This window comes from Scomber japonicus, chromosome 6 (assembly GCF_027409825.1).
Source record: "Scomber japonicus isolate fScoJap1 chromosome 6, fScoJap1.pri, whole genome shotgun sequence".
Taxonomy (NCBI): domain Eukaryota; kingdom Metazoa; phylum Chordata; class Actinopteri; order Scombriformes; family Scombridae; genus Scomber; species Scomber japonicus.
In genome coordinates this window covers 26,379,059-26,406,996 of record NC_070583.1, presented here as the reverse complement: position 1 = coordinate 26,406,996, position 27,938 = coordinate 26,379,059, and the positions used below count along the sequence as shown (strand labels likewise).

At 39.9% G+C, this 27,938-nt stretch overlaps 2 protein-coding genes across 2 annotated transcripts; one reads left to right on the top strand and one right to left on the bottom strand.

Annotated features, from left to right (window-relative positions):
* Positions 1-67: 67 nt before the first annotated feature.
* srprb (SRP receptor subunit beta) lies at positions 68-4,298 on the bottom strand. The gene is made up of 7 exons (XM_053320749.1): positions 4,104-4,298; positions 2,880-2,974; positions 2,692-2,769; positions 2,526-2,608; positions 1,924-2,060; positions 1,753-1,807; positions 68-915 (listed from the first exon to the last, which is right to left on the bottom strand). Exons 1-7 carry the CDS (start codon positions 4,279-4,281, stop codon positions 705-707), a joined length of 837 nt encoding a protein of 278 aa, XP_053176724.1. The 5' UTR covers positions 4,282-4,298; the 3' UTR covers positions 68-704.
* Positions 4,299-6,870: 2,572 nt separating this feature from the next.
* Positions 6,871-27,613, top strand: LOC128360329 (collagen alpha-1(XXVI) chain). The gene is made up of 14 exons (XM_053320735.1): positions 6,871-7,046; positions 7,304-7,426; positions 7,794-7,897; positions 20,050-20,111; positions 20,249-20,375; positions 21,635-21,733; positions 21,899-22,027; positions 25,108-25,191; positions 25,805-25,857; positions 25,947-26,009; positions 26,443-26,478; positions 26,560-26,604; positions 26,682-26,766; positions 27,453-27,613. Exons 1-14 carry the CDS (start codon positions 6,871-6,873, stop codon positions 27,584-27,586), a joined length of 1,320 nt encoding a protein of 439 aa, XP_053176710.1. The 3' UTR covers positions 27,587-27,613.
* Positions 27,614-27,938: the final 325 nt, after the last annotated feature.

Sequence of the window (27,938 nt, the reverse complement as noted above, 5' to 3'; positions counted from 1 at the left end):
AAACAGTTTTTCCTATTAGCCTGCATTCACTTAAATCACCGTCGAGCTCCAAGAAACTTAATCAGTATTTTTCTTTTTTTTTTTAACAAGCCAGTCGACACCAGACACAAAATCTCATTTTTGTATGACTATAAATTCATACATTCATTGCAAATGCACTGTATTCAACACTCCCACACAAGTAAACTCCATTCTTTTTGCAAACAAGCATATCACAAGAATATCAGAAAAAAAAAAGGCACAGGTACTGAATAAACGTTTCACAGATCTGCAGGCGAGACAGTTCAAAATCTGACAGCGTATTATACTTTCTTTAAATTACCAATAAAGCAACATATTTTCTAGTCAACCAAGAAGTCCTGCAGCTCTGCATTTTCTAATTAAGCCAAATTAAGCGCTTTAAGGTCGATGTTCACGGTAAGATTTAAGCACAGTTACTTCCCCAGCACTGCAAAGCAACCCTTACCATCTGCTACATCATTTTTCCATTTCTATGACGTCCACAAATACTTTCATAGTCTGTTTGCTTGTTTTTGATTGAATATATTGCAAATGTTCTTCTGCAGTCGACACACATGGGATTGTTTGTTTGGAGTAAGAGGGTGAAGTTACACAGATACCCAGCTGAGATGCATCTGCTAACTCCTTTGATTACTGAGGTGAGGTGATCCAAGGTCCGTGCCCTTGAGGCAAATTCTGCTGTTCTACAGTTTTGCCAGGCTTTTCTCCAGGCTCTCAATGTCTGCGTCCCCGTCCTCACCCTTGCCACCGCGGGCGCTGCACTCCAGGAACTTCACCTTCATGGGCAGCTGGCTGAACTCGAAGTCCTTGCCTTTCTTCCCCAGATACACGCTGCCACCAACAGAGCCATCCTGAGAGCTGAGGGCTGCTGAGCGTGTCACTCTCAAGGTGTTCCTATGGAGACAAGAAGAGTCAGTGTTGACATAATCTTCATTTGCTGATATTCTAAAAACAATCTCCAAGGTTACGGTAAGATTAAACGCCTGAACACAACACTTCATGAATAAACCAGTTCAGCTCTCTATAACATTAGTCAGCAGCAACAACAGTAACATCTTCTTTGACCATTTAGGAGCAGTGGAACAAGTTGAAAACAACATCTGACATTACGACCGTATATATTTAATATGGTAAATCCGTAAGTGTCAAACAGATTCATGTTTGTAGCCACCAGATGGATTCAAGTCCCATATTCACTCTCCTTTTAGCTCTGTTTTGGTTTTACAGCCACTCCTCAGAAAAATATCTGGCTCTTGAGTTACTAAATGCTTCAATATGTTAACCAGCAGTGTACAGTATAACGTACAGTCTGTTTATCTGATTTTATGCTGAAAACAGCAGGAAACAAGGTTAACTCAAACAGCTCAAAGAGGTTGCAGCAATCATTCTCAGTCTGCAACGCCTTTCACATTACAGTCATTTGATCCAATATTATTATAAAAATGTTGACTGATGCAACTTTAATTTCACTTATTCAGTTTTTTTCTTTAGCTTCAAAGTGATTGATTTGTTCAGAATGACATAAAATAACATTAAAATAAAAAGTGGATTATAACGTGTCTCCAATACACGGATAACACTACAATTACAATAATTGAGAAAATAATCTGATTAATTTGTAATAGAAATAGTTAGTTGTAGCCCTACAATGATCTTAAATTATTAAAACTTAACAAAAATCATGACCAAAGTGTAAAAGATCCAAAATAAAGAAAATACTTTGTTACTCACATTTCTTTTTCCAGCTGCTGTTGAATCAGTTTGGCTGATTTTGCCATGGTGATATCTACAGAGTATAAGAGCGGTGAATTACTGTACTGTGCAAGAAACATGCAGCAGATGTAAAAGAGAGTTGGGGATGAATGAACAGGAACATTTTGAGCAGCAGGTTTGTGGTTTCACCTTGTTTGTTGCATGCCACCAGGAGAGATGGAGAGTTCCTGGAGATCACAGTGTCCGTCAACAGGACGTACAGGAACTCTGCCACGTCTCTCACTTCCTTCTGGAAGATAGCGCTGTCCACCACAAACACAATCGCTCTGAAGAGACGGAGGAGACGGAAACGGACATTTGGATGAGTGATATGTGATTACAAAGTATTGAGCTGCAACAGTTACTCAACTAAAAATGAATTGCAAACTGTTTTTATAATCGGTGAATCAGGAAAAAGGCAACATTTTCTGATTCAAGCTTTTCAAATGTGATTATTCCTTTAGTTTTTTATGCTGGTAGATTGGATGTCTTTGGGTTGTGGCGTGTTGGTCAGGACAAAAGAAGATATTTGATGATGTCACCTCTCACTTAGGGAAACAAAGTCACTTTTCATAATTTCATGCTATTTTATAGACCAATGACTAATCAAGAAAAATAATCAACAGATTAATCTACAATGGAAATAGTTACTTGCAGCCCCAATGAAGTACATTGGATCAATCAGGTCCGTTTAACTTTACCTCATTATCAAGACAAACACAGAATTACAGACAGTTTTTTCTTGCTCTCACCTGGCTGCAGACTTGAACTTCTCCAAATACTGGGGGCGCAGGCTGTCGTGTCCTGGCAGGTCAATCAGAGTCCAGGTGCTGCCCTGAACATAGGGAGTGAGAATAAAATATAAACCATGCTCATCATGAAAAAATGAGAACAGTAATAATCTTTCTTTTAACGTACCTTGTCATTTTTGGCTTTGTATGGAGCACTGCTGTCTGTGATGGAGGTCTGTGTCCGCTTGAACTTTCCTGACAGCAGCTGCCAAAAACATGAAAAAGCACAATATGAGTAATGCATCTGTCTCATGTCAGCCAAGCATCCTGTAATCGACATCATGGCACTGGTAACCACGTTTTACATCCACTCACCCGGCTGAAAAGAAGGGTTTTCCCCGAGTCACACAGTCCGACCAGCAGCACAGCACTTCTGACTGTTTTGCTGGTGAGAAAGTATTTCAGAAAAACTGAAGAGAGAAAACGGGAAGGCTGGTTATTGGTTTATCGTCAAAGACTTAAAAACATTTCATGTCTATTCAAGGACTGGTTCACAGTTTGTCAAGTGTGTCTCAAATCAACACTGAAATAGATTATTCTTGCCATAATCACTCCTCCTGAGCATTAGCGGATCCTCTCTTTCATAATGAACTTTCAATGTAAGTGCCTTTTTAGTGCGGAAGTTCCTCTTTTTGTTACTACACTTCCACCGTAGCTCAACAGGGAAGAGGAAATCTGATGCTAAATAGACTTTAAATTTGGCAGATATCCATTTGATATGACTCACTCAGACTGTTGAATCCTCATTTAAGCTTTAGATAAACTTTTAAGCTGATTTCTACACTGAATGACTGTGTGGACACACTTTGGGTTTTATGACCCATCACTTACATTTGAAGGGGCTCTTTAAACAGCTAGTATGAAACATGAGGAATGATTACAGTAAGACAACCTCTTTCAGTGTTCATATGGACCTCTGACTGTTATTTTAGGTAACTTAAACCTTTAAAAAACTGACTCTTTCCTTTAACTAAAGGCTCATAAGCACTGACAGCTGTTGACTTCAGAGTTAGCTTAGCACTTAGCTTCCTAGCCTGCTTATTCTTTCATTTGCACTGTCTGCCCTTTTAATGACTTTAAAGCACATCACTATTATATACACTCATATTTAATGCTGAATTCTATTATAGTTTTTATTTTATTTTTTTCTCTTTCTATTTTTCTATACTTTCTTTTTTAATATTAGTGGGCTTTTTTGTTTTTAACTGTATGTTTTAATGTTCCCAATTTTTTTTTTTTTTTTTTTACCATTATTGAGTTTTATTTATTTATTTTTTTTAATTGTATGTTTTAATGTTTTTTGTTTCCAATTCTTACTGTCAAATGTTTGTTTTTACGAGTATGAAGTGCACTATATAAATAAAGTTGCCTTGCCTTGTGAAATGCTTTGAAGCTCACATTACATTTATTAAATCACCATTACGGATTAAATGTTAATGCTGCAGAGCTGACTAAACCTCTTTACATCAAGCACACAGTCAGTGGCTAACTACACTTAGCTCCATGTTAACATGAGGCCTCTAATGGAGACTTTCTTACCGCAGGTGATAACAATGACAGCCAAAGCGACGATAACTCCGATCAGGAAAACCGGGTCCTGGTCCTCCAGCTGCTGCCGAAGAGATTCAATGTAAGGTTCAAAAGGGTTTTCATCCATTTCCACGTCTGCTTTCCCCTCCATGTTGACGGTGTTGTCCGTCTCCATCTGTGCCTCCATGCTAACCTGAAAGTATCGAAATGGTAACCCTAAATTAGCTGAAACTATCGCGAGAATTGCATGGTAGTCATAGTAACTTCAACCCATGCCACGTTTCAAGTCATCATTTTAACCCTAAAAACATAATTTTCCCCTAACCCTAACCAAGTGTTTGTGTGTTTAAATAAAACCATGTCGTAATATTTGTATTGTCATGTCATAAAACAGAAAGAGAAGTATGTTTTTGAACGTTTCGCATGTCTAGGGTTACCATTCAGACACGAAGGAGTGGGACACGTCTCCTTCTGCAAACCTGCACAGAGGCCAGTGTGTCGACAGAGGGCGCTATCTCACTGCCACTGGGGTTTCTTAAAGGATAGGTTCACAATGTTTCAAGTCTTAAAACAACAGTCAGGTACCCAAATGAAAACAGAAAACTGAAATGGTGTTTGAATGACAATAAAATAAATGTAGAATGTAGAATGTTGAACACTGAAAGAGGTCTTCTTCCCTGTAATCATCCCTCCTGTTAAAAGAGCCTCTTCAAATGTGCTTTCAATGTAAGTGATGGGGGACACAATTTACAATGTGTCCACACTGTATATATTTTAAACCTGTATGAGGCTTCGGCAGTCTGAATCAGTCATATCAAGTCTGATAGTGTTTCCCTGTTGAACTGCGGTAAGTGTAGTAACAAAAAGAGAGACTTTGACATTAAAAAGGATTGTAACTCTATTTGTTTTGACTAATTTGGACGCAAGTTTCATATTGACTTTTCTTCTCTTATTAACTTCTTTCTCAGAAGGAGGACTGTGGACTTTGGCCCCAATCAATTCTATTGTGCAGCATATAAATAACTTCCTGGTCAGCATGAAAAGGAGGAATGATAACAGCAAGAAAAAACTTATTTCAATGTTCATTTGGGCACCTGATTGTTGTTTTAAGACAGACTTCAACATCTGTGGATCTGTTCTTTAACTGGTACAGTCAGGGGGCCATCAACAAAACCAGGATGATAATAGTTCACTTCCATTTAATGGCATTCTCAGTAGTTGTTAAATTGTGGAACTCAATCTTAGCTGGAAAAGAAAATGTTTTGTAAGAATACACTGGACTTGACTTAATGAATATGAACACAGGAAAAACAGTCAGCGGGCTCCATTTCAAAGCATACTTCAGTCACAGTAAAGAGTTTGAGTGGATTCATTTTTCAACGTACTCAGGAGCAAAGAATAAGGAAAAAGATGACTTCTTCATCTGAGGTGCAAACAGTGAATGACGTGAGCTCAGGACACTAAAATGCACCTGTGCACACCTGGTCCTGCTTCCAGGGAGTGTGCTCCTGTGATCTCCAATCCAGCAGTCATGTAACCTCCGCTTTCAATAGAAAAAGCAGATGAAATGTTATACAAACATACTCAGTCAAGCCAAAGCTATGAGATAATAAATCAGATATTTGACTTAGGCTACTAAGTAAAAATGATGAGGTAATAAAGCAAAATTGTGGTGCATCAAGTCAAGATTATGGATGTTAAATCCAAATTTTCACTTATTTACTCAAAATTATGAAGCAATAAATCTAAAGTTTCCCTACAAAGACAAAAAATGATGAGATGATTAGTCAAAGATTTCACTTGGTCAAAATTGTGTGATTGTAGGCAAACATTGGTAGGCTTATTAATGTATGTTTTACTTTTCTTTTTTTCTTAAAAAAAAGGCATTTCATGTTTAGAGTCTCATATTTAGCTACTTTTAACAGACATTTCACTGACATTGACTGACATTGGTCTCTAAATATTGTGTTGTTCTTCTGTTTTGGTGCAGAAAGTAGATTATTGGCTATACTATTCTGGTAAAGAAAAAAACTTTCTGGACTCTGTTTGGGTGATTAAGTATCATTAAAAGCATTGAATGCGCTGCAATTATATACTATATCTGCAGGCTCGAGTCTCAGAGGTTTGTTCAGTTTCCAAAAGGAGAATAACACATTGACAAAGTGTTGAAAATGAACAGAGACCTCTTTATCATTCCATTAGATTATTGTAAGATTACACTGTCATCGCTCATATCTGTCTTCGTTACTTCTGCTTTTACAGTATGTAAGCTTAAAGAATGGGCTAAAAATAAATCCCTGTTGGGTCCAGAGGGTAAACGAGACAACAGACATAACATTGGATAAAAATGCCTGACTGGGAATTCACTATTGGACATAACATTCACATTATAGTTCATATATGAGGACTGAAGGCTCGTGATTTTTATGATCGGGACCAGATGCGCTTTTACGCACTCTGTCTCCAGCCCTCACACTCAGTGCGCTTTTTACCCACAGTGGATATTTGACTCCTCACTCCTCGGCACGATGTCAAACGTCAGAAAACCACATTATTCTATAGGAAGAGGCTGTGTGTCATTCATTTCGGGATCTTGAGAGGAACAGTTTGTTTCCTCGTCCGGAAGACACAATGATAAACTGACTACAGCGAGTTTACTTAGTCTTGCCACCTCTATTCCACTCCAGATACTGTAGATCTGCCTTAGAGGGATTTATAACTTCAGGATTGTCGGCATCCGCGGAAAACTTTATCAGGGACAACTCAAAAGGAGATGATGGCTTTATCGTTTCTCTACGCGCTATGCATGTGGATAAGTTTAGTCTGTCCTTCGCTGGGAACTGGGTTTGTTTATCACTTTCCAGGCATCAATATGCAGCGGCAGCGCATCAAATCGGAACAGAGCGGGAGCACTGCTGGACCGCCGGGTACCAGGTCCAGTACCCAACTCAGGTGAGTCCATTTGCGCACTGGAAATGTTGCAAAAATTGACACCAAAATACGAATTTTGTATCTTAAGCAGTAAATTTTCCTGCATGATGAATGTTGAGGCTCTGTTAAAATGTCACATTACTATCTTAAAGTGTTCATTCAGTTTTAATCAGTTATTATCAGTTATTTTTTCACTCTGTGTTTGTGTGATCATTTAGCAGCACTGGTTACATATGATTTCTCTCTATGGATATCATCTCTCTCATTCTGTGTTTTAGGAACTGGTGTCAGTACACTGTTTCCAGGACAGTGTCCTGTCAGGTGCATAATGGGACAGAAACCTCAGTGCAGAGAGTGTATCAGGGCTGCAGATGGCCCGGACCTTGCTCCAGTGTCATCAGGTACCTCAAAGTCCCTTCAGTCAACTCCTCTTTTCCCATAATCTCTTTTAGTTGTGATGCTGATAATAAGATATGAATATGGGGTGTTCTGCATGGTGGCAGGGGTGGTCATGGGGTGGGGTCTTCATTGTGCCTTATTTTAACTTTTCTCTACTTGAGAAAGTGTAGAGTTGCAGAAAATTGAAATATTCAAGTAAAGGTTTCAGTTTCGAATCCAGCTGGGGATCTTTATTGCTTGTCTTTCACTCCTGTATCTCCCCTGATTCCTGCCCCCACTCCCCTGTCCATTGTGAAATAAAATACCCCAAAATACAAAATAAAATGAATGGTCTGTGTCCCTGAAGCCAGTCATTGTGCTTTCCTACAGCTACAGGACGGTCATCAGGCCGTCTTTCAGGGTTACCTACAAGCAGGTCACTGCACTGGAGTGGAGATGCTGTCCAGGGTTTGTAGGAGAAGAGTGTCGCGAAGGTGAGTTTCTTATGTGTGTTTTTTCTTCTCTCCCTTGATGCTACGTCCTCAAAAGTTAGATGAAGGTGATTGCAAAGGAGAACATGACTCTCAAAGACTAAATAAAGTCCATGTGTTTTGCACGGATCCATCTGTTTTTTTAGCAGCACCAGGCGACGTTACCCACATCAGTGCCTTTTTTATGTTTTGGTGGTGTGTAGTCGGGTAGATTGCTAATCGTGCTACTGTGTGGCTGTTGGTCTCTTGATATGACTATAAAGTTGTTTTGGGTTAAGATTGAAAGTCTGTTTTGGATTACTTTTGGGAACAAAGACTGCAGTAAAATGAGAGTTGAAGGAGATGCTGCGCTCTGTGGTTGCGTACCTTTTCTTTTATAGCTTTGCATTCAAGATGCTTCTGTTCCTGGATTCACAATCTCTCTACTTCTGTATTTCTCTCTTTCTGTGCATATGTGAGAGCATACACATGCTCATATTGCTCTATTAACTGTAGACAGCACAGAGGTAGTTTTGCCTGTCTCTAGGAATATCATCATGGCTATTACAGTCAAAAAAATTAATGAAAAAATCTCAGAGGAACGTCCAGCAGAACAGCTTGTAAAGTGGGAGGTAGTCAGGGTTTCGGTGATGGGCAGCGCTGCTTCTACATACCACAGACCGCAGACTCCGAGCCCAGTAAAGAGCAACATTTTTCACCGAATGGCGAGCCACCGCAGTCAGCCTGAAGAAACAGAGTAGAAGGGTGGATGAAGGTCTAATGTAGGGCTTCCTTAACTCTGGTGTTATATATATGTACATTTATATGTAAATTATACTGCTCACAGCCACACTGACAAACATGTTTTCACATACTGTATTTTCAACACATACATTATGGAGGCCTGTAAAAGGATGCTTAAGGCTGCACCGACTGAGATGCAGTTCGTTATTTTAACAGTTTTTCGAATTATTTAGTAGCAGAAACTTTTTTTTCTACATTTTTGTGGGCAATACAGTAATTAAAATGTCATTGAAAATCACTGGCATGGCCTGTCAGCATTGGTCCAAGATTAACATTTACCTCAATGAGCCAGTTTTGCTTATTGGTCATAATTACCACACCTTGTTCCATTTTGCAAAATTATTCATTGTTGCACTTGGATAGCCAGGATTTACCATGAGGTAAGAAAACACACATTAATACTAATGGAATAAACACAGACATTTTTACAAAGCCTTTGGAAACGATTATTTGCCCGGCCGTGGATATTATTCCACATAGAGATTAACACATAGCCATATCCGCTGAGTCTGTAATGCCAGAGATTATGGTTCACTTGAAACCAAAGTGGTTGCAGGAGTGTGAAGAAGTAATTCGGCTGTTTATTTAACGTGTGCGGAGATGTATTTGCACACGCTAAATGGCTGTAGTGCAAAGAGAAAATCGCCTCCATATGGAGAGACAGAGGGCAAGGTTTGACTCAGTGAGGACACCTTAAAGATGGAAGATAATGTCACATACTGACAGTCTGTATCACACTGAGGAGTGGAGGGAGAGCTGGCAAGGGTCAGTGTGTTGGAGGTAGAGAAGGAGAGAACAGAGAGGCGAGATTTGGAGGACTATCACAGAGGAAACAAGAATATGTTAGACTTGGCAAAGCAGAGACAGAGAAGAGGAGAGGAGAGAAAAAAGAAGAAAAGAGAAGAGAGGAGAAGAGAAGAGGAACACAGAGACGAAAAGACTGTAACTGAGTGTTTCTGTCTCAGAGTGCTCCAGCTGCTACAAGCTGGCCAGACGGCAGCAGAGCAGAGAGCCGGTTCTGTGGGAAAGTAGTCCCGCTGAGATTAATGAGCATGACACTCCTCCACCAGGTCTTTGTAACATACGTGACCGTGCTAAGATCAGGCTACAGCTCTGAAACCGAAACTTGTTCCCCCATGTAGATGAACATCTGTGCAACAAAAAGAAGTCAGTGTTTCAGCTTGCAGCATAAATCTCTGTGGATATCACGATTACAACCTTTAAAATATTGACGTTTCTTCATAATAATGCCATGCAGGAAACTCTAACTCTACTGAAACTTAACTTTAACTTCAAACATTTCCTTTTTTGACATTTCCTCTCGCAGTGGGTAAAAGATTTACTCTTATATTGCCTCTGCATCACCATGAAAAACTACTTGTGTTGAAATGATCTTTAAATGTGTGTTCTGTGTGTGTCTTGGGACTTTATGTCACCCCACCAGCTCTGTACATACAGCTCTGTGTAGCAGAAAAACTGCTGCATTGGGGCTTTGAGCCAGATGTTTTATCAGTGTGAGAGAGGACAGCCTAAACCAATGAACATGACATCACTTCTGGTTTTAGTTTGATGGGGTTCTGGCTCCACTTCAGAGGCCCTGGAGTCCCCCAGAGATGTAGAGACAGGGGCACATAAAGAGGGGTAGAGATGGGGTTTAGCTGAGGAGATGCTTGTTCTTCTCACCTTAACACATGATCTTGTTTTTAACTTCTCAACCATGAATCTGTTTTGTTGACATAAAAATATATATTGAGTTTCTTGTTATGACAAGGGACTTTTCTCATTTTAACAAGATGGTTTCATGTTAGAATGACATACATTTCTCATTGTTAGTAGATACTAAATTATTCAGTTTTGACAAGAAACATTTCACAGATTGAATATATCTCATTAGAACTCATTTTTCTTGTCACAACATGATAAGTTGGTAAGCTGCTCTAACAAAAAAACTTCCATACATTTTTAAAACAAGAAAATGATTTGCTCAATGCCCAAAATGACGATATTTAGCTTACATCGGCTAGAAAAAGTGAACGTTACTGGTTTATATGGTTGTGAAGAGATATGCTGTTCTTACAAGAGATGTTTCTTGTTGAAATATAAGAATCTGGGATCTAGCAATAACACTCAGAATAACACAAAAACTTTTATCAAAGTGTTTAGAGCTGTAAAGATTAGTCAATTACTCAATTGTCAGATGAATAATTGAAAATTGATTAATGGTTTTAATAATTTCTCAAGCATAAATGCCAAAAACTCCCCTCGTCCAGCTTCGAGTGCTGTGAGGATTTACAGCTTTTCTTTGTCTTATGTGATACTAAACTGAATATTTTGGTTTTTGGACTGTTGGTCGAGTAAAAAAGGCAACTTGAAGTCAAGAAAGCCCAAGAGGACGTGAGCATTAGGAAACTGCAACTCACATCTATCATTTTTTTCTGACCTTTTATAGACAAATGAGTAATTAATAAAGTAAAGGGCAGATTAATCAACAATGTAAATAATCATTAGTTTCACATTCAGTCACAAAAATTTAAAATTTGATACTTAAGTCATTAAATAGTCATAAAATGTGCAATGATACATATTTTTATAGTCGGTTTTGGCTTTAGTAAGTCTTCTAGTGTGCTTCCAGGATGAGTGACTCTCATTTGTTTTGTCCTCTCTTTTGACCTTAATACACTGTAATATCTTGGAGTTGAGGCTGAGCTCAAAGGCCGAGCTGGTTGCAAAGCACAAATTTTTATGTGCTTACTAATGGAAAATGGGTGTTTCATGAATACACTTCGTTGACACCCTGACCCGTCAATATTTTTTGACAGTCTAGTCTGGGCTGGCTGTGTACAGTGCATCTGAAGATTTACATTTTGCTTTCAGTAGAGTTGTACTAACACATGACGGCATGGAACACATTTGGGAGAAATGTGGTCGTAATTTCCTTGCTGTTAGCCCCTGCCCCCCTCCCCCCTGTCACAGCAGCACTCTGGTGCCTATCTGCACACATGATCACATTAACAGTAGAGATTGTGGGTAATGTATGTGTACAGGGGAACATAATCTAAAAAGAATTAAAGCCAAGACCTCCCCCAATGAGAGCAGTCACCTTTGATCTCAAACGAAAGCTCAGGAAAAGAAGTTAAGCAAAGTTTAAAGCCAGTTGTGCTTGCTGAGGATGTTTTTTTCAGTAAAGTTAACCATGAATTTCATTTAAGTCGTGAAAAGTTGTGTGAAAGCTTAGGATGTCAAATGTGTTAATTTGTAAATGCCATAGCTGTAAAGCTGCTCAAGTCAGTGTTTCCCCTCTGCAGCTGGTTGAGGAGGAAGTGGGGGAGTTGTGTTAAACCCCATTGTTGGAGGGATTATCTTGAACGCCAGCTATATTACTTCACTCAAATACACCTTTGAGTTCTTCCATTTTATCATCCGCTCTCATCCCTCTGCAAGCCTTTGCCCTTGCTTTGCTTTTTCTTGCCACTGCTGGTTTCTTTATCTTCCATCCTCGCTGCTTTCCACTTATCTAACTTCCTATGTCCTTTAGATCTCTCCCTCTCCTCTCCTTGGAGTAAAGTGATAAAACAGAACCATATCCCACATGTGCTCCTCTAGACTGCAACCTCTGCAGTGCGAGGATATGACTGATGTCTCTGTTACATCCCTGGTTGTGCTCAAATATAGGTCAGGCGGTAACCCTTGACCTGCTGGGAGCTACGGGATAGCTCAGCTGTTCCTGCTCCTGGTCTGGTCTGCCTGATGGATGATGCCCCGTCCGTGCTCCTTCTGTGGTTTTTCGTTTCTTTCACCAGCCTCTCATTGAGTCTTCCTGCCTCCTAATGACATCCTTCCATTTGTCCCTCCATCTGTCTGCACGTTTATGCATCTGCTGTTGTAGAGTTAAGCAGGTAAAGTTCTTGAGTTCATAAAAATGGTTCCTGGAAAAGTTTCTGACATCGATAAGAACCATATGTGTCCATTATGGTCGATGAAATCTGCAGGTTTCTGCTGTTTATAGTCTGGACAGGCCGAGATATCTGCACGTTAATGTGTGAGAATCCATATATCTATCTTTCTACAGCCTTCAAGTTCCCTAGGAAAGTTTGGAAATTGGACTTTTATTTGTGTGGGTGTGCTCTTATCAATACTAGCACTATGTTATGCACCAATTACATAACAAGGCTAAAAATCTACAGCAATGCTAGCAGTTAAAGGCTGAATGCTACTAGTTTGTACACAGTTTACCTGATATTACAATGAATCTACAATTCATCCTGATAGGGATGTGAATGTCTGCAACAAATTTCATGATCATCCATTTATTAGTGGTTGAGACATTAAACTGAACATGAAAATATAAACTTGTGGTGGTGGTGCTAGAGGGAAAGTCAGGAGATTCATTTGGGTTGGGGCTAGATTGGATCAGCAGCAGGGACAATTTGTGAAACTCCCATGAGATTTGTACGGATTGTGTTTCTTCATTGTGCACCTAGCCCTAACCCTGACTCTATCCCTAAACGCACTTATGCGAGTTCTTCCCTCCGGCTGATCCAACCTTGTCATTACCATTCATTTGGATTCATTAAATGTATTATTTCTTAATCACAATATTTCCAATATGACTTGAAAGGAGACATTCCTCCTTTCTCTCTATGTCTCCAAACTTTCAGACGCTGCTGCAAAATCATTTGAACCTCAAAAATGTTGCCCTCAATTTTAGCCGATCATCACGCGATCGACTCTCCTCGCCAGATTCACACCACATCATCTCATAGCATGACGATGACTGAATGTCTGTTCACCAGCAGGCCCTTCCATCTCTAACCAATGTGTTAGTTGTGCTTCAGCAACAGAGCCATGTGTGCTGACTTGGCTGAAGAGCTGGATGGTGCAGCATGATGGGATGAGTGGATGCATTTTGGCAGCATGAGGGACTACCAGAGAAATTAGGTGTATTCTCAGTTTGGAAAGATTCAGTTTGTCGTTGTGTCATTACTACGTCTGTAGAACGGCATCATTTTGTAAGGGGGGGAATGTCAGATTAATGAGTGTGCCTCATTGTGGTTTAGAAGCCCATTATTTAATCATTGACCCTATCTTGTTCTGCATGAATTAATGGCACCACGCATCAAATGTAATGGGAAATCCTCTTAATTGCCAAATATTTTTGATTTGCAAAATGTTGCAAAGCCTCATTTTAAAGAAATGGTGTGTGGCCTGTCAGATGGCATCATGGTGAAAAATGCTAAATGGTCCCACTGTGGAATACTAGGCATCTTGGTTTTCATAAAAAAAACAAAAACGTCCTCCATCAGCCACCGCAGTCAAAGTGGGTGTGTGATTTAGTGAGTGAGAGAGTTTGTGACAGTACGAATGTGTGTCTGTGTCTGTGTCTCTCTTTGTGTGTGTGAGTGTGGGTGTGTGTTTTGTGCCAGCTGTTCTTCATGCCAGCAATAGCTGACCACTTGCTGGCTGGGGCAGACACACAACAGGCTCCTGGGATTTAGCCAGTTTTTCTTGGAGGCTGTCTGTGGTCTGCACACACACACACACACACACACACACACACACACACTGGGCACACATTTGTCTGTGTATCTTGGGGACGTGACAGCGACTCTTTAGATGGTCCAAGGAGATGTTTCAATACATCATCCTTCCGTCCTCCTCACACATACAGACAGAGCAACTATTTAGTAGCTCTGAAAATTATCGCCTCCAACTGTGTGCGTCATGGTTTGTTTTGTGGTTAAGGTTTGTCTGTGTGCATGTCAAAAAAACAGAGTGACTTCTTTGATCTATATCCAGCTCTAATGTAGGAAATGTCTCAACAGAGTATGCCCTCAGTCTGACTTACACTCTTGCCAAAATATCCTGTGCTGTCTTGTACTATAGATCACACAATAATGACAGGTATGATTCATTAAATGGGTTGCCGTTTTTGTAGATTGCTGAGATGAAATATGGCCTTTGTTTAGTTTGTTCAGAGCTGAAATTAAGACTTATCTTTCAAGAGTTCCTAATCTTATTTGCACATTAGTGCTTTGCCCAGAAGGAATTTGATTCAAGCCGCCAATCTGTTCTCTCGTCTCTCATCACCACACTTAACAGTTGAGCTTATCATACAAGACAAACATCAGCTTTGCTTCCATCCCATGTTATTTATGGACAAATAATTCACTTGCATGGTGCATTACCCATCAATCTGATATTTTTATTAATGGCATTTTCTGTAATTAAAGTAAACTGTGCCTGTGGTCATTTTGAATCAAACATTCATTTGTTTGTCTTGTAATTTTACACTTGCTAAGTCTTTCCTGGGAATGTAGAATAAAAAAATAAAATAAAGTTGAAAGGTTCCTATAGATGATGAAATGTTAACCTTTCATAATTTTCAGAGAGTTTCATGAATATCTGGCAAGACAGTAGTATCTGAATATTTACAGATACTGCGCAAACATACAAATTCTTCCTTGTCTTTGCAACAGAAAGCATTCCCTATAGGTTTCTGTTTATTTCGCTTCCCACTAAAGACAACACGATTCTGAATCTTTCCCATGAGCTGAATATAATCCAAGAAAAATAACCCTCTCTTATGTTGCCATGGTGTAATTATAGATCCAAACAGACTCTATAGCTGTGGTCCCGCTCTAAACATCAGCTCGAACACAACGGAAGTTTGGTTTTCTAACCCAACATAATTAAATTCCAACTCTAGAAAATCCTGCCCGCCTCCCTCAGAAAAAATGCTGTTGTTTTCCTCTGGTTTACATTTATGGTACATTAACTCAGTTCTGGTGTTTTCCTGTGGTGTGTGTTTATGACATAATAAGATATGGCTGGATTATTCTTGGCTCACTGTAGACAAGAGATGAGGACTAGACAAGTAAGATCATTAGCAATGAAGAATGGAGCTAAACAAGTCACTTTCAGCTCTGAGGAGCAGAAATACATTGTGGACGAGGCCAGTGGTGGAAAGTAATTAAGTACATTTACTCAAGTACTGTAGTTAAGTACAGTGTTGAGGTGCACATACTTTACTTGAGTATTTCCATTTAATGCTACTTTATACTTACACTACATTTCAGAGGGAAATATTGTACTTTCTACTGCACTACATTTATTTGACAGCTTTAGTTACATTTCAGATGGAGATTTGACACAGTGGATAATATAACAAGCTTTTAAAATACATTTTTGTATTTTACCTTACAAAAAGCAGTGTGTAGTTGGGTCACATTTCAGATGTCTATGAGTTGTCAACAGCTCCACTAAATAGTGAATTTTCCCTCTAAACTTCTCACATGGTTTCATTTCAATAAATGTTCAAATGATCCAGTATTCCACCAAAAAAATCAAAGATCAGATAAAAAGCTCAAAAACTGAAAACAGATTTGTGTATCAGAACTATTTTTTCTTCTTTCCTGTCCCATTAATCATCTCAATACCCCTCAGATTTATCTGGTGACCCTTTTTTAGCTGCTAATACTTTTAGGATTTAGTAGGATTTCTTTGCAGGACTTTTAGTTGTAATGGAGTATTTTTACATTGCTGTTGGTACTTTTACTTTGTGAAGGATCTGAGCACTTCTTCCACCACTCAGTGAGGCAGAGATGCTTTTCTTTCTGCTGACAGAAGACTCAACAGACCATAAAGACATGAGTCATAAAATGTTGAGTGAAAGTTGGTAAAGAAACTGATAGGAGCTTCTAGAGGCTGCATAGCAGTGCAGTGAGATAACGCTAACATCAGCACATGTAAATATACTTGCAAGGACAATGTAAATATGCTGATGTTTAACAGGTATAATGCTGATCATATTCACCATGTTAGTTTAGCATGTTAACATTTGCTAATGAGCACAAAACACACAGTACAGCTAAGACTGATGGGAATGTCAATAGTTTTACAGCCATTACGGACATAAAAAAGTGACATTTTGACCTGCTGGTGGTGTTATGGGAAAACTTAAAGGGGACATAGTGTACTTGAGGTTAACACAGGCTGTGTAGAACTGTAAAACAAGTGAAAACCCAGGTCTTCAACCTGCTCTGAATGCTTCGTTTGCAATGTTTTTCCTTCCTTGGGACGACCCTATGTCAGTTAATTGTGCGTGCCCACCAACTGCCGTCTGTTCAGTAACATTTCTTGCTAAGGACATGTGCTCATGTTGTTCACTCTCATATTTCAGATAATATTGTGGCTCAAACCTGTACGGATGTGCCAGTAGCTGAATTTTGGGTTAGTTGGGTTAATGTATTGAAATCTTGTCACTATAGTTTGTTTCATGGTTTATTGATGTGGCATCACCAAAGTCATTCCTGAGAAGGACAATGAAATGTGTACCAAAGTTCACAGCCCAGTGGTTGAGACATTTCACTCAAAACCTAAAATGTAAACCTTGTAGCCTTAAAGGAAAAGTCAGGGATCATCAGAATCTTTAGGAATTCATCTCTGAGGACCATGAATGTCTGTACACAATTTCATGTAAATCCATCTAATAGTTGTTGGAAGTGTTTCAGTCAGGACCCAAATGGTGGACCAACCGACTGACACTTCATTGCAAAATAACTCTTGGAATGCTTCACAGATTGATGTTGTGTATATAACAGTGAAAGAGTGTCAGAGGGTGGAGATTTCCTCTGGGCTGATGATGAATAACTGTGGAGGAGATGAAGGCATATCAACTCATCAGCCTTCTCACATAGTGGAGCCCATGATTGCCCACATTCTTGCCGTTATGCTGCATGTAGCTTTGATGTCGCATGTAAAAAACAGCTCATGTGGGGTCATTCTGGTCCCAGCGGTTGAATAGTGCTCAGTATTTGGGTTGATGAATCTTGAGGAATGTGTTTTGAGTTGAGCTGTTGATTGTTGTTTCCGTTTGTGGCCGTGCTCCAGAGCGATATTCAAGAAGTTGAAATGAGACTTTGAGAAACCACACCCACACAGTCAGTCAGATACACCACTGGACTGGATATACTGGATTGCAGACACATAGACATCGTATAGACATGCACCCTGTCCTTTTTCAGTGAAACAGAAACCTCAGCGGCTGCTGTCAGTGCCCTGAGTGCTGTGGTCGGAGACGACGATTTAGGCGCACCAGAGCAGTTTGGGTCATTTTTGTTGTTACTTATTTATGAGCACCAGTTGTTCCTTGTTCTAGGTTCCCCTGCTATGACCACAATGTGGGTGGGTCCCATCTGTGGGACTGACAGCTGACATTCCTGACTTCTTATGAGCCATAGACCAGAGGAAGGCAAGCATTTAGAACAAATAGATTTTTTTTTTTAACCAAACAGTGCCAGTTTGTGTTTTGGGCTACAGCTCATATAAATGATCCAAAATTGCAACATGGTAATGAATGTGTTATCTGTGATTCAGTGGAACTAGATTTGGTAGCTGGTGAAATTGGACAGAAAAATAACTAAAACAGGCTGAAGATAATATAGAAAGTTACTGGCAAAGAAGAATTTCAATAAAGCACATGCACATTCATTCTGACAGCAAAAACGAACAAAAGAAACCCAAGAAAATAAACAAAAGCTGCCTTTTTTGTTCGTAAAAGTCGATACTATTTCTTCAAGGATAAGTGCAGCATTGTTCAACATTTCACATATTGTCAACAAAATCAATTATAAGATCAAAACAAACCATGCAATCCCAATACTTTCCTCCTCATGGTGGCCCGAGAAGAAAATGTTAAATAATGAATCAATGTGCTCAGCTGCAGTATGTATAGATGGGTGATGAATCCATAAATTCAGAGTAGGACAGCACTAGACTTAAATAGTTTAAATCATTAAAATGTATTGCATGTGTATTTTAAGTAGATGTCCTTACTAAGCGTGACAAATTGGTAATAGTGTTACAATTAAGCACAGGTAACCTGTCCAGTATAACATAATCATGTGCATTGTAGCCAATAGGGGGACTCATTTTCTAAACAACACTCATTCAAAGAGGGGGCTTGCACAACAAAAGAAATCTCACTAAACATAAGTCATATAACAAAAGGAAGCTATCATTAAAGTGCTCAGATACTGAATCCGAAAAATCCGAAAAAGTCATTTACCTCATTCATGTGAATACATGTCTGTGTGCTGATTCTGAATAGATCATTCAAGTTTTTAGATCATGTTTTGTTTTACCCAACATGAGAAAAAGTTGGCTGATCACTGAAGTCATTAAGAAACATTATCTGGGTACCAAGAATGTCTGTACATAATTTCATGGTTATCCATCCAATAGTTGTTGAGATATTTCAGCCTGGACTTAAGTGGTGTTGACAGACCGATCGACATTTCCATCCCCAGAGCCAGCTGCTAGCCTGGCTAAATAAGTGTAAATGATTTCCTAAAACAGATGGTGCGAGTGTTTTAACAAAGTTAACAGGAGTAAACACTGCATTTGTCCGGGACTATTTACAGCTGCGGATTAATGCCCATTTCACACACTTGTGAGTATCTACAGCAGCAGGATAATGTTTGTGAGGTTGGTTGAAAAATAAAAAAAAACAACATCAGTGCCCTTGTTCATGATAATGAAATCACATGTCACCCATTACAAGAGTATGGCTCACTGATGTGTTTTTAAAGGTTTTTGGGCAACAGAGGGAGTGTATGGCTCAGAGAAAAACACTCCGGCTCTGGATACACAGGCAATATTTGTTAGTGAGATCAGTTCATTGTTGGCTTTGGTCCTTTGAGATTTGTTGACAATATAACTATAAATAATATTGCCACCCTTCCCGTGTAAATGATATTTCAATGCTGTTACTATAATTGTGTTAAAATGTTATAAAATTACAGTTTTGAATGTGGAAATGTCAGTGAAGTATGTGGCTTTGTTGTGTGTGTAATGTGTGTTTGTTTGCGTTTCCATGTGCTACACACAGTGAGTGGTTTTGGTTTCGGTATCTGAAGGTGGATGTGTGCAAGTGTGTGTGTGTGTGTGGGGGGGGGGGGGGGGGCATATAGGCCATCATCACTGCACATGGGCAGACAGACAGAAAACATGCAGACTCAGGAGGAGGCAAGCAGGTGTGTGTAGTGTATGTATGTATGTATGTGTGTGTGTGTGTGTGAGAGAGAGAGAGAGAATTTCTAGAGCAGTCTAATAAAATAATATTTATTCTGTGGGTGAGTGACATGATTTAAGGAGGAATTCCTAATAAATTCTTGGGTCTAGTTTGATGGGCATTGTTCTTGTATATTTTGGCTTGACCCTCTCATTGTGAGATAGAGAGTTACTAGAGGTGGTGCCAGGATGAAAAAAAGTAATAGGAATGAAAAAGGAGAGACAGATGGGGGAGAAGCAGCATGTATGTCTGCCTGTAATCGGAAAACTAAACTCATCCTTGTCTGTTTTTATTTTCGCAGAGTGTCTGAACTGCACCAGCTTCACCGACATGAACAGCAGAATAAAAGCCATTGAATCAAAGGTAAAGAGGATCTCTCTGTTTTCCAAATATACTGGGAAATCCTTCAAGCACTCATCTATCCTGTGGATAATCTGAAAACCCAGAGTTTGTTACCATTTGTATCGAGATTACTTTGACCTCTGCTACTCTTGTTGTAGATTAAGCTGCTTGAAGGACGCTCCTCGCTGCCAACAGTCAACAGCAATTTACCTGAGGGTTCAACAGACAATGAGGTGGACACACCCAAACCGACTCCTATTGGACCGCCATCTTACCTGCCGCCAGGTGTCAATGCATCATTAAAAACAGGACTTTTTTTTGACAGCTGCAGAAGAGATGTTGAGCAGCTGTTTATTTGAATCAGTCAACTTGCTGTACAAGATTGCACATTATTGAGTATTTAATTCAATATTTCTGTCTCCAGTCTCCAGTGGAGGTTTTTGGAACAACAAACACGCAGTGATTTACAACATTTAGTAGATTTGCTGTTGGTTTTGTAACCAAATTATATGCACTGTGGACCTAAAAAGCCAAGCCCTGACCTCATTATTACCAATATTTGCTTGACTGGTGACTGGCTGTGCAAGGTGTTAACACACATCACATTTTATGCTCTTTGGCCTGCAGTGCATCCACTTGGCTACAAATACAGCATAGATTAGGTGGATAACAGATTATTATATTTGGCTGCTCCGGTTTTTTGATAGATGTTTGGAAATGTAATATTCATCATTTTATCTGACCATCTTCAGTACTTTAGTGAGAGGGTGGTGAGATGCAGCAAAGATGTTAAAGGGGTAATTCAGCTATTAATCCAGTGTTATAATTCCATAATGTTTGGAGACAGTCAAAGCAGTAAAGGCTGAGATGTCTGTGCGTTGTAGGGCGTTTTCAAACCTGTTATTATTTAGTCTGGTTGAATAAGCCTCTGGTTTGTTTTCTTGATATGATTTATTTGGGCAGATGTGAACACAGCAGTTGTGCTCAGGTGCCGAATGACACAATCGCATGAGGACCATTTAGAGGAAAAGATCTCAGTCAGAAATGAATTAGATAAATTAGATTGTTGATAAACCAAGAGGAAAACACAAAAAGATCACCAACTCATCTGCTAATTCGTTCCAGAACAAACTGTACAGGTTTAAAAGCACCCTTAAATCCCTCCTGTGAGTTAAGCTCCGAAAACACGATATCCTACATCTCCCATATTACAAATCAATAGTCTGTCATAGATCCCCGCCCTGTCGTAAATTCCAACTTCTTTCAAAGCCCACACCTCCAGTTTTTAATGCAGGCTTTTTGTTGCATGATCCAAGAGAACGCTTACGACATCATCTGGGGTTTTTTGTTTTAAACTTTGGAAACTCGTCCAGAGCTACAGACGACATGATACAACAGTTTTGAACTTTATGTGTAAAATCAGTGAAGCTCCTCTTTAAATCATTTTGAGTGAATTAGTCCCTGAACTCTACGTTTGACCATGACTGTCTGTTTTCTGGGGTTATCAGGGTCTGTCGGACCTCCAGGGCCTGTCGGACCTCCAGGGTCCGTTGGAGCTCCAGGGCCCTTCGGACCTCCAGGGTCTGTCGGAGCTCCAGGGCCCTTCGGACCTCCAGGGCCCGTTGGACCACCAGGGCTTCCTGGTTCTGCTGGACTAACAGGTCTAGATGGAAGAGCAGGCCTTCCAGGACCCATTGGTAAAATATCATTAGACCTTCTTTTCTCATTTTCTCACTTTAATATGATTGTGTGCCATAATAATTATTTAATCAAGGTGAATAATTGATGGATTCATTTTTGGTGCTCAGGACCAAAGGGGGAAAGAGGTCTACCAGGGGAAATAGGTCTCCCCGGCCCTCCTGGTCCACCAGGTACTCCAGGTCTAAGCTCTCTCCCTGTCCCGATGAGGGGTGACGTTTTTCAAGTGGACAACCAAGGTGAGCAGTCCACTCTTCTCTCTTTTAGATCTGGATCTTGAATTGGAGTATAATAGAGGCAGATCTTGAACACATGGGCGAATTCTGAATCAAGTACGGTTGTGAAACCATTTGAGCGTTCAGTTTTTGGACAGTTTGAAATGATGCCAAAAACCACGGGTCCACTTTCACAGTTCATCCTGCAATGAGTCATTCGCTTCACCAGATTCAAACATTCACACATCTCATGCATATGTTCCCTTGCAATCAGTTCATCAGGCTGAACATGAACGTTGGCCAAATGGGTCCGCATGTATGGAAAACAGTTTAAAAGGGGGCACAGGTGAGGTGGAAGCATAGAGACTAAAACTGCAAGTGTTTAAGTGAGCAATATGTGCCCTTTAGCTTTTAGCAAAGGGTTTAAATCAAAAATAAATGGGGAGAGCATTGTTTCTTTTCCAGAGGAGGGCTGGCTTAGATTTAGTTTAATTGTTTCCTTGTGTTTTGCTGCTGCTGAGCCACTGTTTACAGCAACCTCATTTAACACCACCAACAACAATGGAGCCGAATACAAGGTTATAAATCACAAGATTAGCTCAGGAGGGGTTTTTAGAAAGACTGAATCAATTAGAAAAAAATATGTCATTCATCTTATCTAATTAAATACAACTTGCCCAAATAAATCAGTACAATCTGTACAATATACAGAGAAGGTTAACTATATGAAAATAATTGATTTCTTATGGTTTGCAACAGTGAAAACTTTAAATCGTTTGAAATATAGACAATAGAAGGAAAAAGCTCATGTACAGCTCTCAGATTTAGAGTTTCACCACAGGGAGGCAGCAGACATCCATGGTATAATCATTAGGCCTGCCTCATGAAGACTGCTGGCTCCGATTAGGCTTTTGGCTTCGTCTGCCTTTCTGAGCCCAGGACTGTGTCTGCGGGTCTGGAACTATGTAGATCTGGGTCTGTGGGACCATGTTAGCTGAGGGGGGCCAACTGGCTGTAAACCAGGCCTAATTTGTTAGCTGTCAGCACAACAGTCTGCGTTTTGGGGAACAGGCCGCGGCCCGCAGCCAAAAGCTGGGCTGGCTACGAACAAGGGAGGAGATAGTCTGCCACTCTTGTAGAGTTTCTTGGGGAGGCAGCCAGGCTCGAGGAGACTGTAACATTAGAAAATTAGTTCCAGAGGGAAATCTGCTCCTTCTAGACCCTTTCTGTGGACGGCAGCCACAATGTAACAGCGCTGTCTCAACACGAGGGAAGACTGACTCTGAGCATATGTTAAAGTGGAGAGGAAGTGGAAGTGTGGCTTGGTTTCAAACAAAATTTATACTTACAAGCAAACCTTGAAATATCCTACACGCTGTGAACAAGGCATGACTTCCGCTTCATGCATGTTTTCTATGAGGAAAGATTATGTCCAAGTCTTTACTGCTCCAATAAATGGGACCTCTCTTAGATTGACCAGCTGTTCCTGTCGATCACTGTCACATCAGATTTAATCCTACTGCTGATGAAACCCTGTAGCCTGAATGTTGACCCTTGATGTCTTAACTCCTGTTAGGTTGAAAAAAGGACTCTACCTCCTAAGATTTTGACTTCATTAGACTTGTTTTTCTTTTTATTACGTTTTTTTTTTCATAGTCAGGAAGAATAATAAACGAATCAGACAGGGCTGGGTCAGAAATTGTTTTTCACTTGCATTCTCCAGTGCATCATGAATTTATTAGTCACTTTCTATTGACAAGACTTTACCTGTTAACTGGCAGATGTAGTAGATTTATGGTCCCAATAAAAGAAACTATTATCAATTGTTTGCCTTCTTTGTTGATCTCTGTGAGGAAGTGATGATTAAATTTGGAGAAAAAAAAGATGTATAACACAAAGCAAACAAACCCTGTAACTGCAGATCAACAACAGCAGAGACAGATGAGACATCTTTAGATACAACCAGATTTTGTCTAGTTCACAGTTGACACCACAAATGGGTCAAATGCATGACAATTGACCATGTGATTGGATTTTGCTTCTTTGTGGGTCTGATGAGGGGAAACTCTGATTGCTGTTTCACAAAAAACAACCAGACCTGTTTTGCATTGAGTGTTTGATATCTCACTGTAGAGAAAGAAAAACATCCCTGTATTCACACTACATACAATGCATAGTCACATGCATCCAAAAACACTCTTCAATTTGACCTACATAATTGGGTTACAGCAGGTTCTTATTTCCTTTTGGCAGCACTCATATCTGTATTTAGAGCTGTTCGTGTGTTGTTAGATTGCCCAAGATGCATTTCAGAGCTGATCATCTCACTCAAATGGGGGAGGGGGCAAGTACAGGTGTTGCAAGAGTATAAAGGAGCTTGTAGGTTGCACAACAGCAGAGGGGGGGATGCTGAGGTCTCCTGGGATGGGATATGTTGCACCTGGATCCTGTTTGTGGGAGAAGGATTGTGTGTGTGAGGCTACTAACCTACTAGCAGTGTACTATGATCTTTTGAAACATATAAAACATAATTAAACATTAACTAATGCAAAATGTTTGGGGTCAAAATTCATCAGTCTGCGATGGTTAGGTCGTAAGGAACTTGAAGAACTGAATGATGCCATTAATGTTTCTGTCTTTAGAGCACACATTTGCATTGTTAGTTTTTTAATATCCTGCAGAATTACATGAGATTTGGACCATTTTAATGATTAATTGGTTGGTTGTTGTGTTGCATCATCAAAAACTCAGCACACATTTGATCAGTGAAGGTATGAAGAAAAATGTAGTTTTATTTGATGTCCTTAACAACAGAAAATTGAGCACTTAAGGACAAACGTGAGTCGACATCATTAAAATGTTCACTTTGCTTGCAGTACAAATATTTCAGGTAACGGCACATTAACACGCAATTTACTACATTAAAATACAAAATTGCAAGTCTCAGATCCCACATTTAAATGATACGCTGTAAATCTAAACCTGCATGCTTTTCACCTGCTCTCAGTCAGGTGTTCATTTCATTCTTTTTACAGGCTCTATGATCTTTTGTGCTAAACCATAGTTGCTGTTTAAATTTCTGTTTGTGTATTTTTCCCCCCCAGAGGAGAACCCCGTCCGTACAGCTCTTTCTGCTTCACAGATCATTGTCGGCCCTCCTGGTCCCTCAGGTCCGACTGGCCCTTCAGGTACAAACATAATCAATATTTCAATCCGACCGGTTGTTAGGGAACACACAGTTCATGAAACATGTGTGTCTATCATATCATATGTCATGATCGAGGTTTGACCTCTCATCATGTGGGTGCTTGGGCGGGTCCATCATTACAAAGGGTTATTGTGCAGACAAGCACTATTGAAAACCACAAAACCTCCTAAGATAACAAACATGTCATGACAGTTTACTAGATAATGTGTAAGAAGAGATGCACTTTAACACAAAAACATCAATTTCCCTTTTGTGGAGCAATAAAGAAATTGTGTTTTGGGTTCAAATGTTGTAATCTAGGTTGAATTAACACTGGTACAATATACGTGCAACTTTTTATGTAATTGTTACATCTACTTCTGGAAGATTTTAAGAAAACATTGAGGCAATGTTAGTTCAAGTGGTTAATGATGTGTTTATTTTGTAAAACAAATCTCTCTCACGGGACAAAATAATGTCTGAATTAAATTAGATCATTAAATTGACTGAAATTGAATTTTTGATATTGCACAATAGTGAGAGCTAGACTTACACATTTTGACATTCATCGCCCTCACTGTGTGGTGTTTTCGTGAATAACACAACAACAACAGGCCCTCCAGGACTGAGAGGACCTGCGGGGATTCCAGGCCTGCCGGGACGAGATGTAAGTATCTGTCACCGAGAGCTGATTGTGGATCAATAAAAATACAACCGGCGTCATTAACACATGTCCTTCTGTTTTGCTGACACAAGGGCGAGGAAGGCCTCCAAGGCAAGCCTGGGGATCTTGGGCCTAAAGGAGATCCAGGGGAAAGGGTGAGGCCGCTTTAAAAATCGCCCTTGTTATTGGATTAGCAGGCTGGCTGAACATATTCGATTCTGATGAACTATCAAAATGCTTTTTGTTCTACGTTTTGTAAGTGGTCCTAGCTGTCATGCAATCTTAAACACATTAAAGGTGAACAAGCTTTTCTTCAAAGACTTACTCCAAGCCGTGACTAATCCCCCCTCTCTCTCTCTCGTCCAAGGCCAGACCTCACTAATCAGGGCAGCCATGTCGGGTCCCCTCTGTAGTCGGCTCTCTAGTGGGCCTCTGCCTTTAAACCTGATCCCCTTCCTCTACTAGCATGATTTAAGATTGGAGATTTGGTGAAGAGGCAGATTATCACGGGGGGATAAAGAATTCAAGCCGGAGAAATGTGTGTGAGCAAAAGAGCTGAATATTATTTCTCTGTTTTTCCTCATGCAGGGGTTTCCAGGTGTAACAGGCGAACATGGCCTACCTGTGAGTATAAGCTTGTTTTTCCTAAAAAGCACACACTAAACACAGAGATGATAAGATTCTTTTTCTCCTCTGTGTTCACAGGGGGCACCGGGGCCAAAAGGAGAGCCGGGAGAAGGCTTGAATGAGGTAAGAGATGTCAGGAGTCTTCTCCTCTTGAGCTCATTAGAAAAGCGTTCCTCAGTAAATATGACATTACTGTTCAGGGTGAAGCCGTGCAGCAGCTCAGGGAGGCCCTAAAGATCCTGGCCGAGAGGGTGCTGATCCTGGAGCACATGATTGGTGTTCATGGTGAGGAGAAAAACAGAAAATCCATTTCTCAGAGTGATTATGTTAAAGGAATAATTTGACATTTTGGGAAATAGGCTTGCTAGTGCCTGACTGAGAGTTAAACAAGAAGATCAATACTACTTTTATATTTTTGTGTTAAAGTAGTGTTTTTTCAAGCCTGTCCTAAAACAGTCAGATGCCCATATGAACAGTGAAAGAGGTTTTCATTCCTCCTGTTCACACTGGCTATAAAATATCCCTTTCAAATGCGCTTTCAGTGTAAGTGTAAGTGACGGGGGCCAAAATCCACAGTCCTCGTTTTGTGCATAAATCAATATTAATATGAAGCTTCATTCATTCAAATTGGTCAAATCAACTCAATATCTTTCAAAGTTACAGTTTTTTTAAGTGTCAAAGTCCATTTTTGTGTAACTATACTTCCACTACAGCTCAACATGGAAACATGGAGGGATTGTTTTTACTGAAAAGACTGTAAATATGGACAGCTGAAGGTTCATAATAATCTTCTGATTAAACTTTGAAATGCATGCAATTAGCTTACCTTTGCTCAAAACTGCAAACAGGGGAAACAGGAAATCCTTAAGTCAGCCAGAAATCTAAAAAGCATTGTTCCTAAAATGTCAAACTATTCCTTTAGAGGGGTATTTGTGGCTGACTGTTTTATTATCTTCCTTGCCGTTGCACAGAGAACTCTGAGGGATCTGGATTTGGCAACATTTTGGACCCCCTGTCCTTCACCACCATAAAGACCAAACGCCTGCAGCCTGTTCAAACCCCTCTTCATACACTCGGGGAGAGACAAAGACAAGCTCCCCTTTAACTGTCTATTTTTGTATGTGTGTGTATAATAATAGTGAAGGATGTTGACTGGACCTTACATTTTTCTCATACTTTTATTATTTGAATTTATTGTCTTTTTTTTTGTCACAGATGAGTTAAGCTGTATGAGACAGACATGAGACGTTGAGCATTTCATCCGCATTGAAAGGCTTGTAGTTCCTTTTTGACCCTGTTGCTGCATGTCTACATAACCTTAGTAGCAGCACTTACATGGTGTCTTACAATGAAATATAATCTCATAAAGTGTTATGAGGGTTTTGGCATCTTTCTTTCCTCAGATAAAAGACTGCCTAGTAAACACGTCAGTTTCCTGGCCGATGTTACAAAGCTCT

Excerpts from the sequence above, each read along its gene's own strand:
- srprb (XM_053320749.1), bottom strand. The coding sequence starts at position 4,281 with ATGGAGGCACAGATGGAGACGGACAACACCGTCAACATGGAGGGGAAA. Across the intron at positions 2,609-2,691 it reads ACAAAGCCAAAAATGACAAG|GGCAGCACCTGGACTCTGAT; the intron begins GTACGTTAAAAG and ends CCCTATGTTCAG. Across the intron at positions 2,061-2,525 it reads AAGTTCAAGTCTGCAGCCAG|AGCGATTGTGTTTGTGGTGG; the intron begins GTGAGAGCAAGA and ends CCGTCTCTTCAG.
- LOC128360329 (XM_053320735.1), top strand. The coding sequence starts at position 6,871 with ATGGCTTTATCGTTTCTCTACGCGCTATGCATGTGGATAAGTTTAGTC. Across the intron at positions 7,047-7,303 it reads AGGTCCAGTACCCAACTCAG|GAACTGGTGTCAGTACACTG; the intron begins GTGAGTCCATTT and ends TCTGTGTTTTAG. Across the intron at positions 20,112-20,248 it reads TAAAAGCCATTGAATCAAAG|ATTAAGCTGCTTGAAGGACG; the intron begins GTAAAGAGGATC and ends CTCTTGTTGTAG.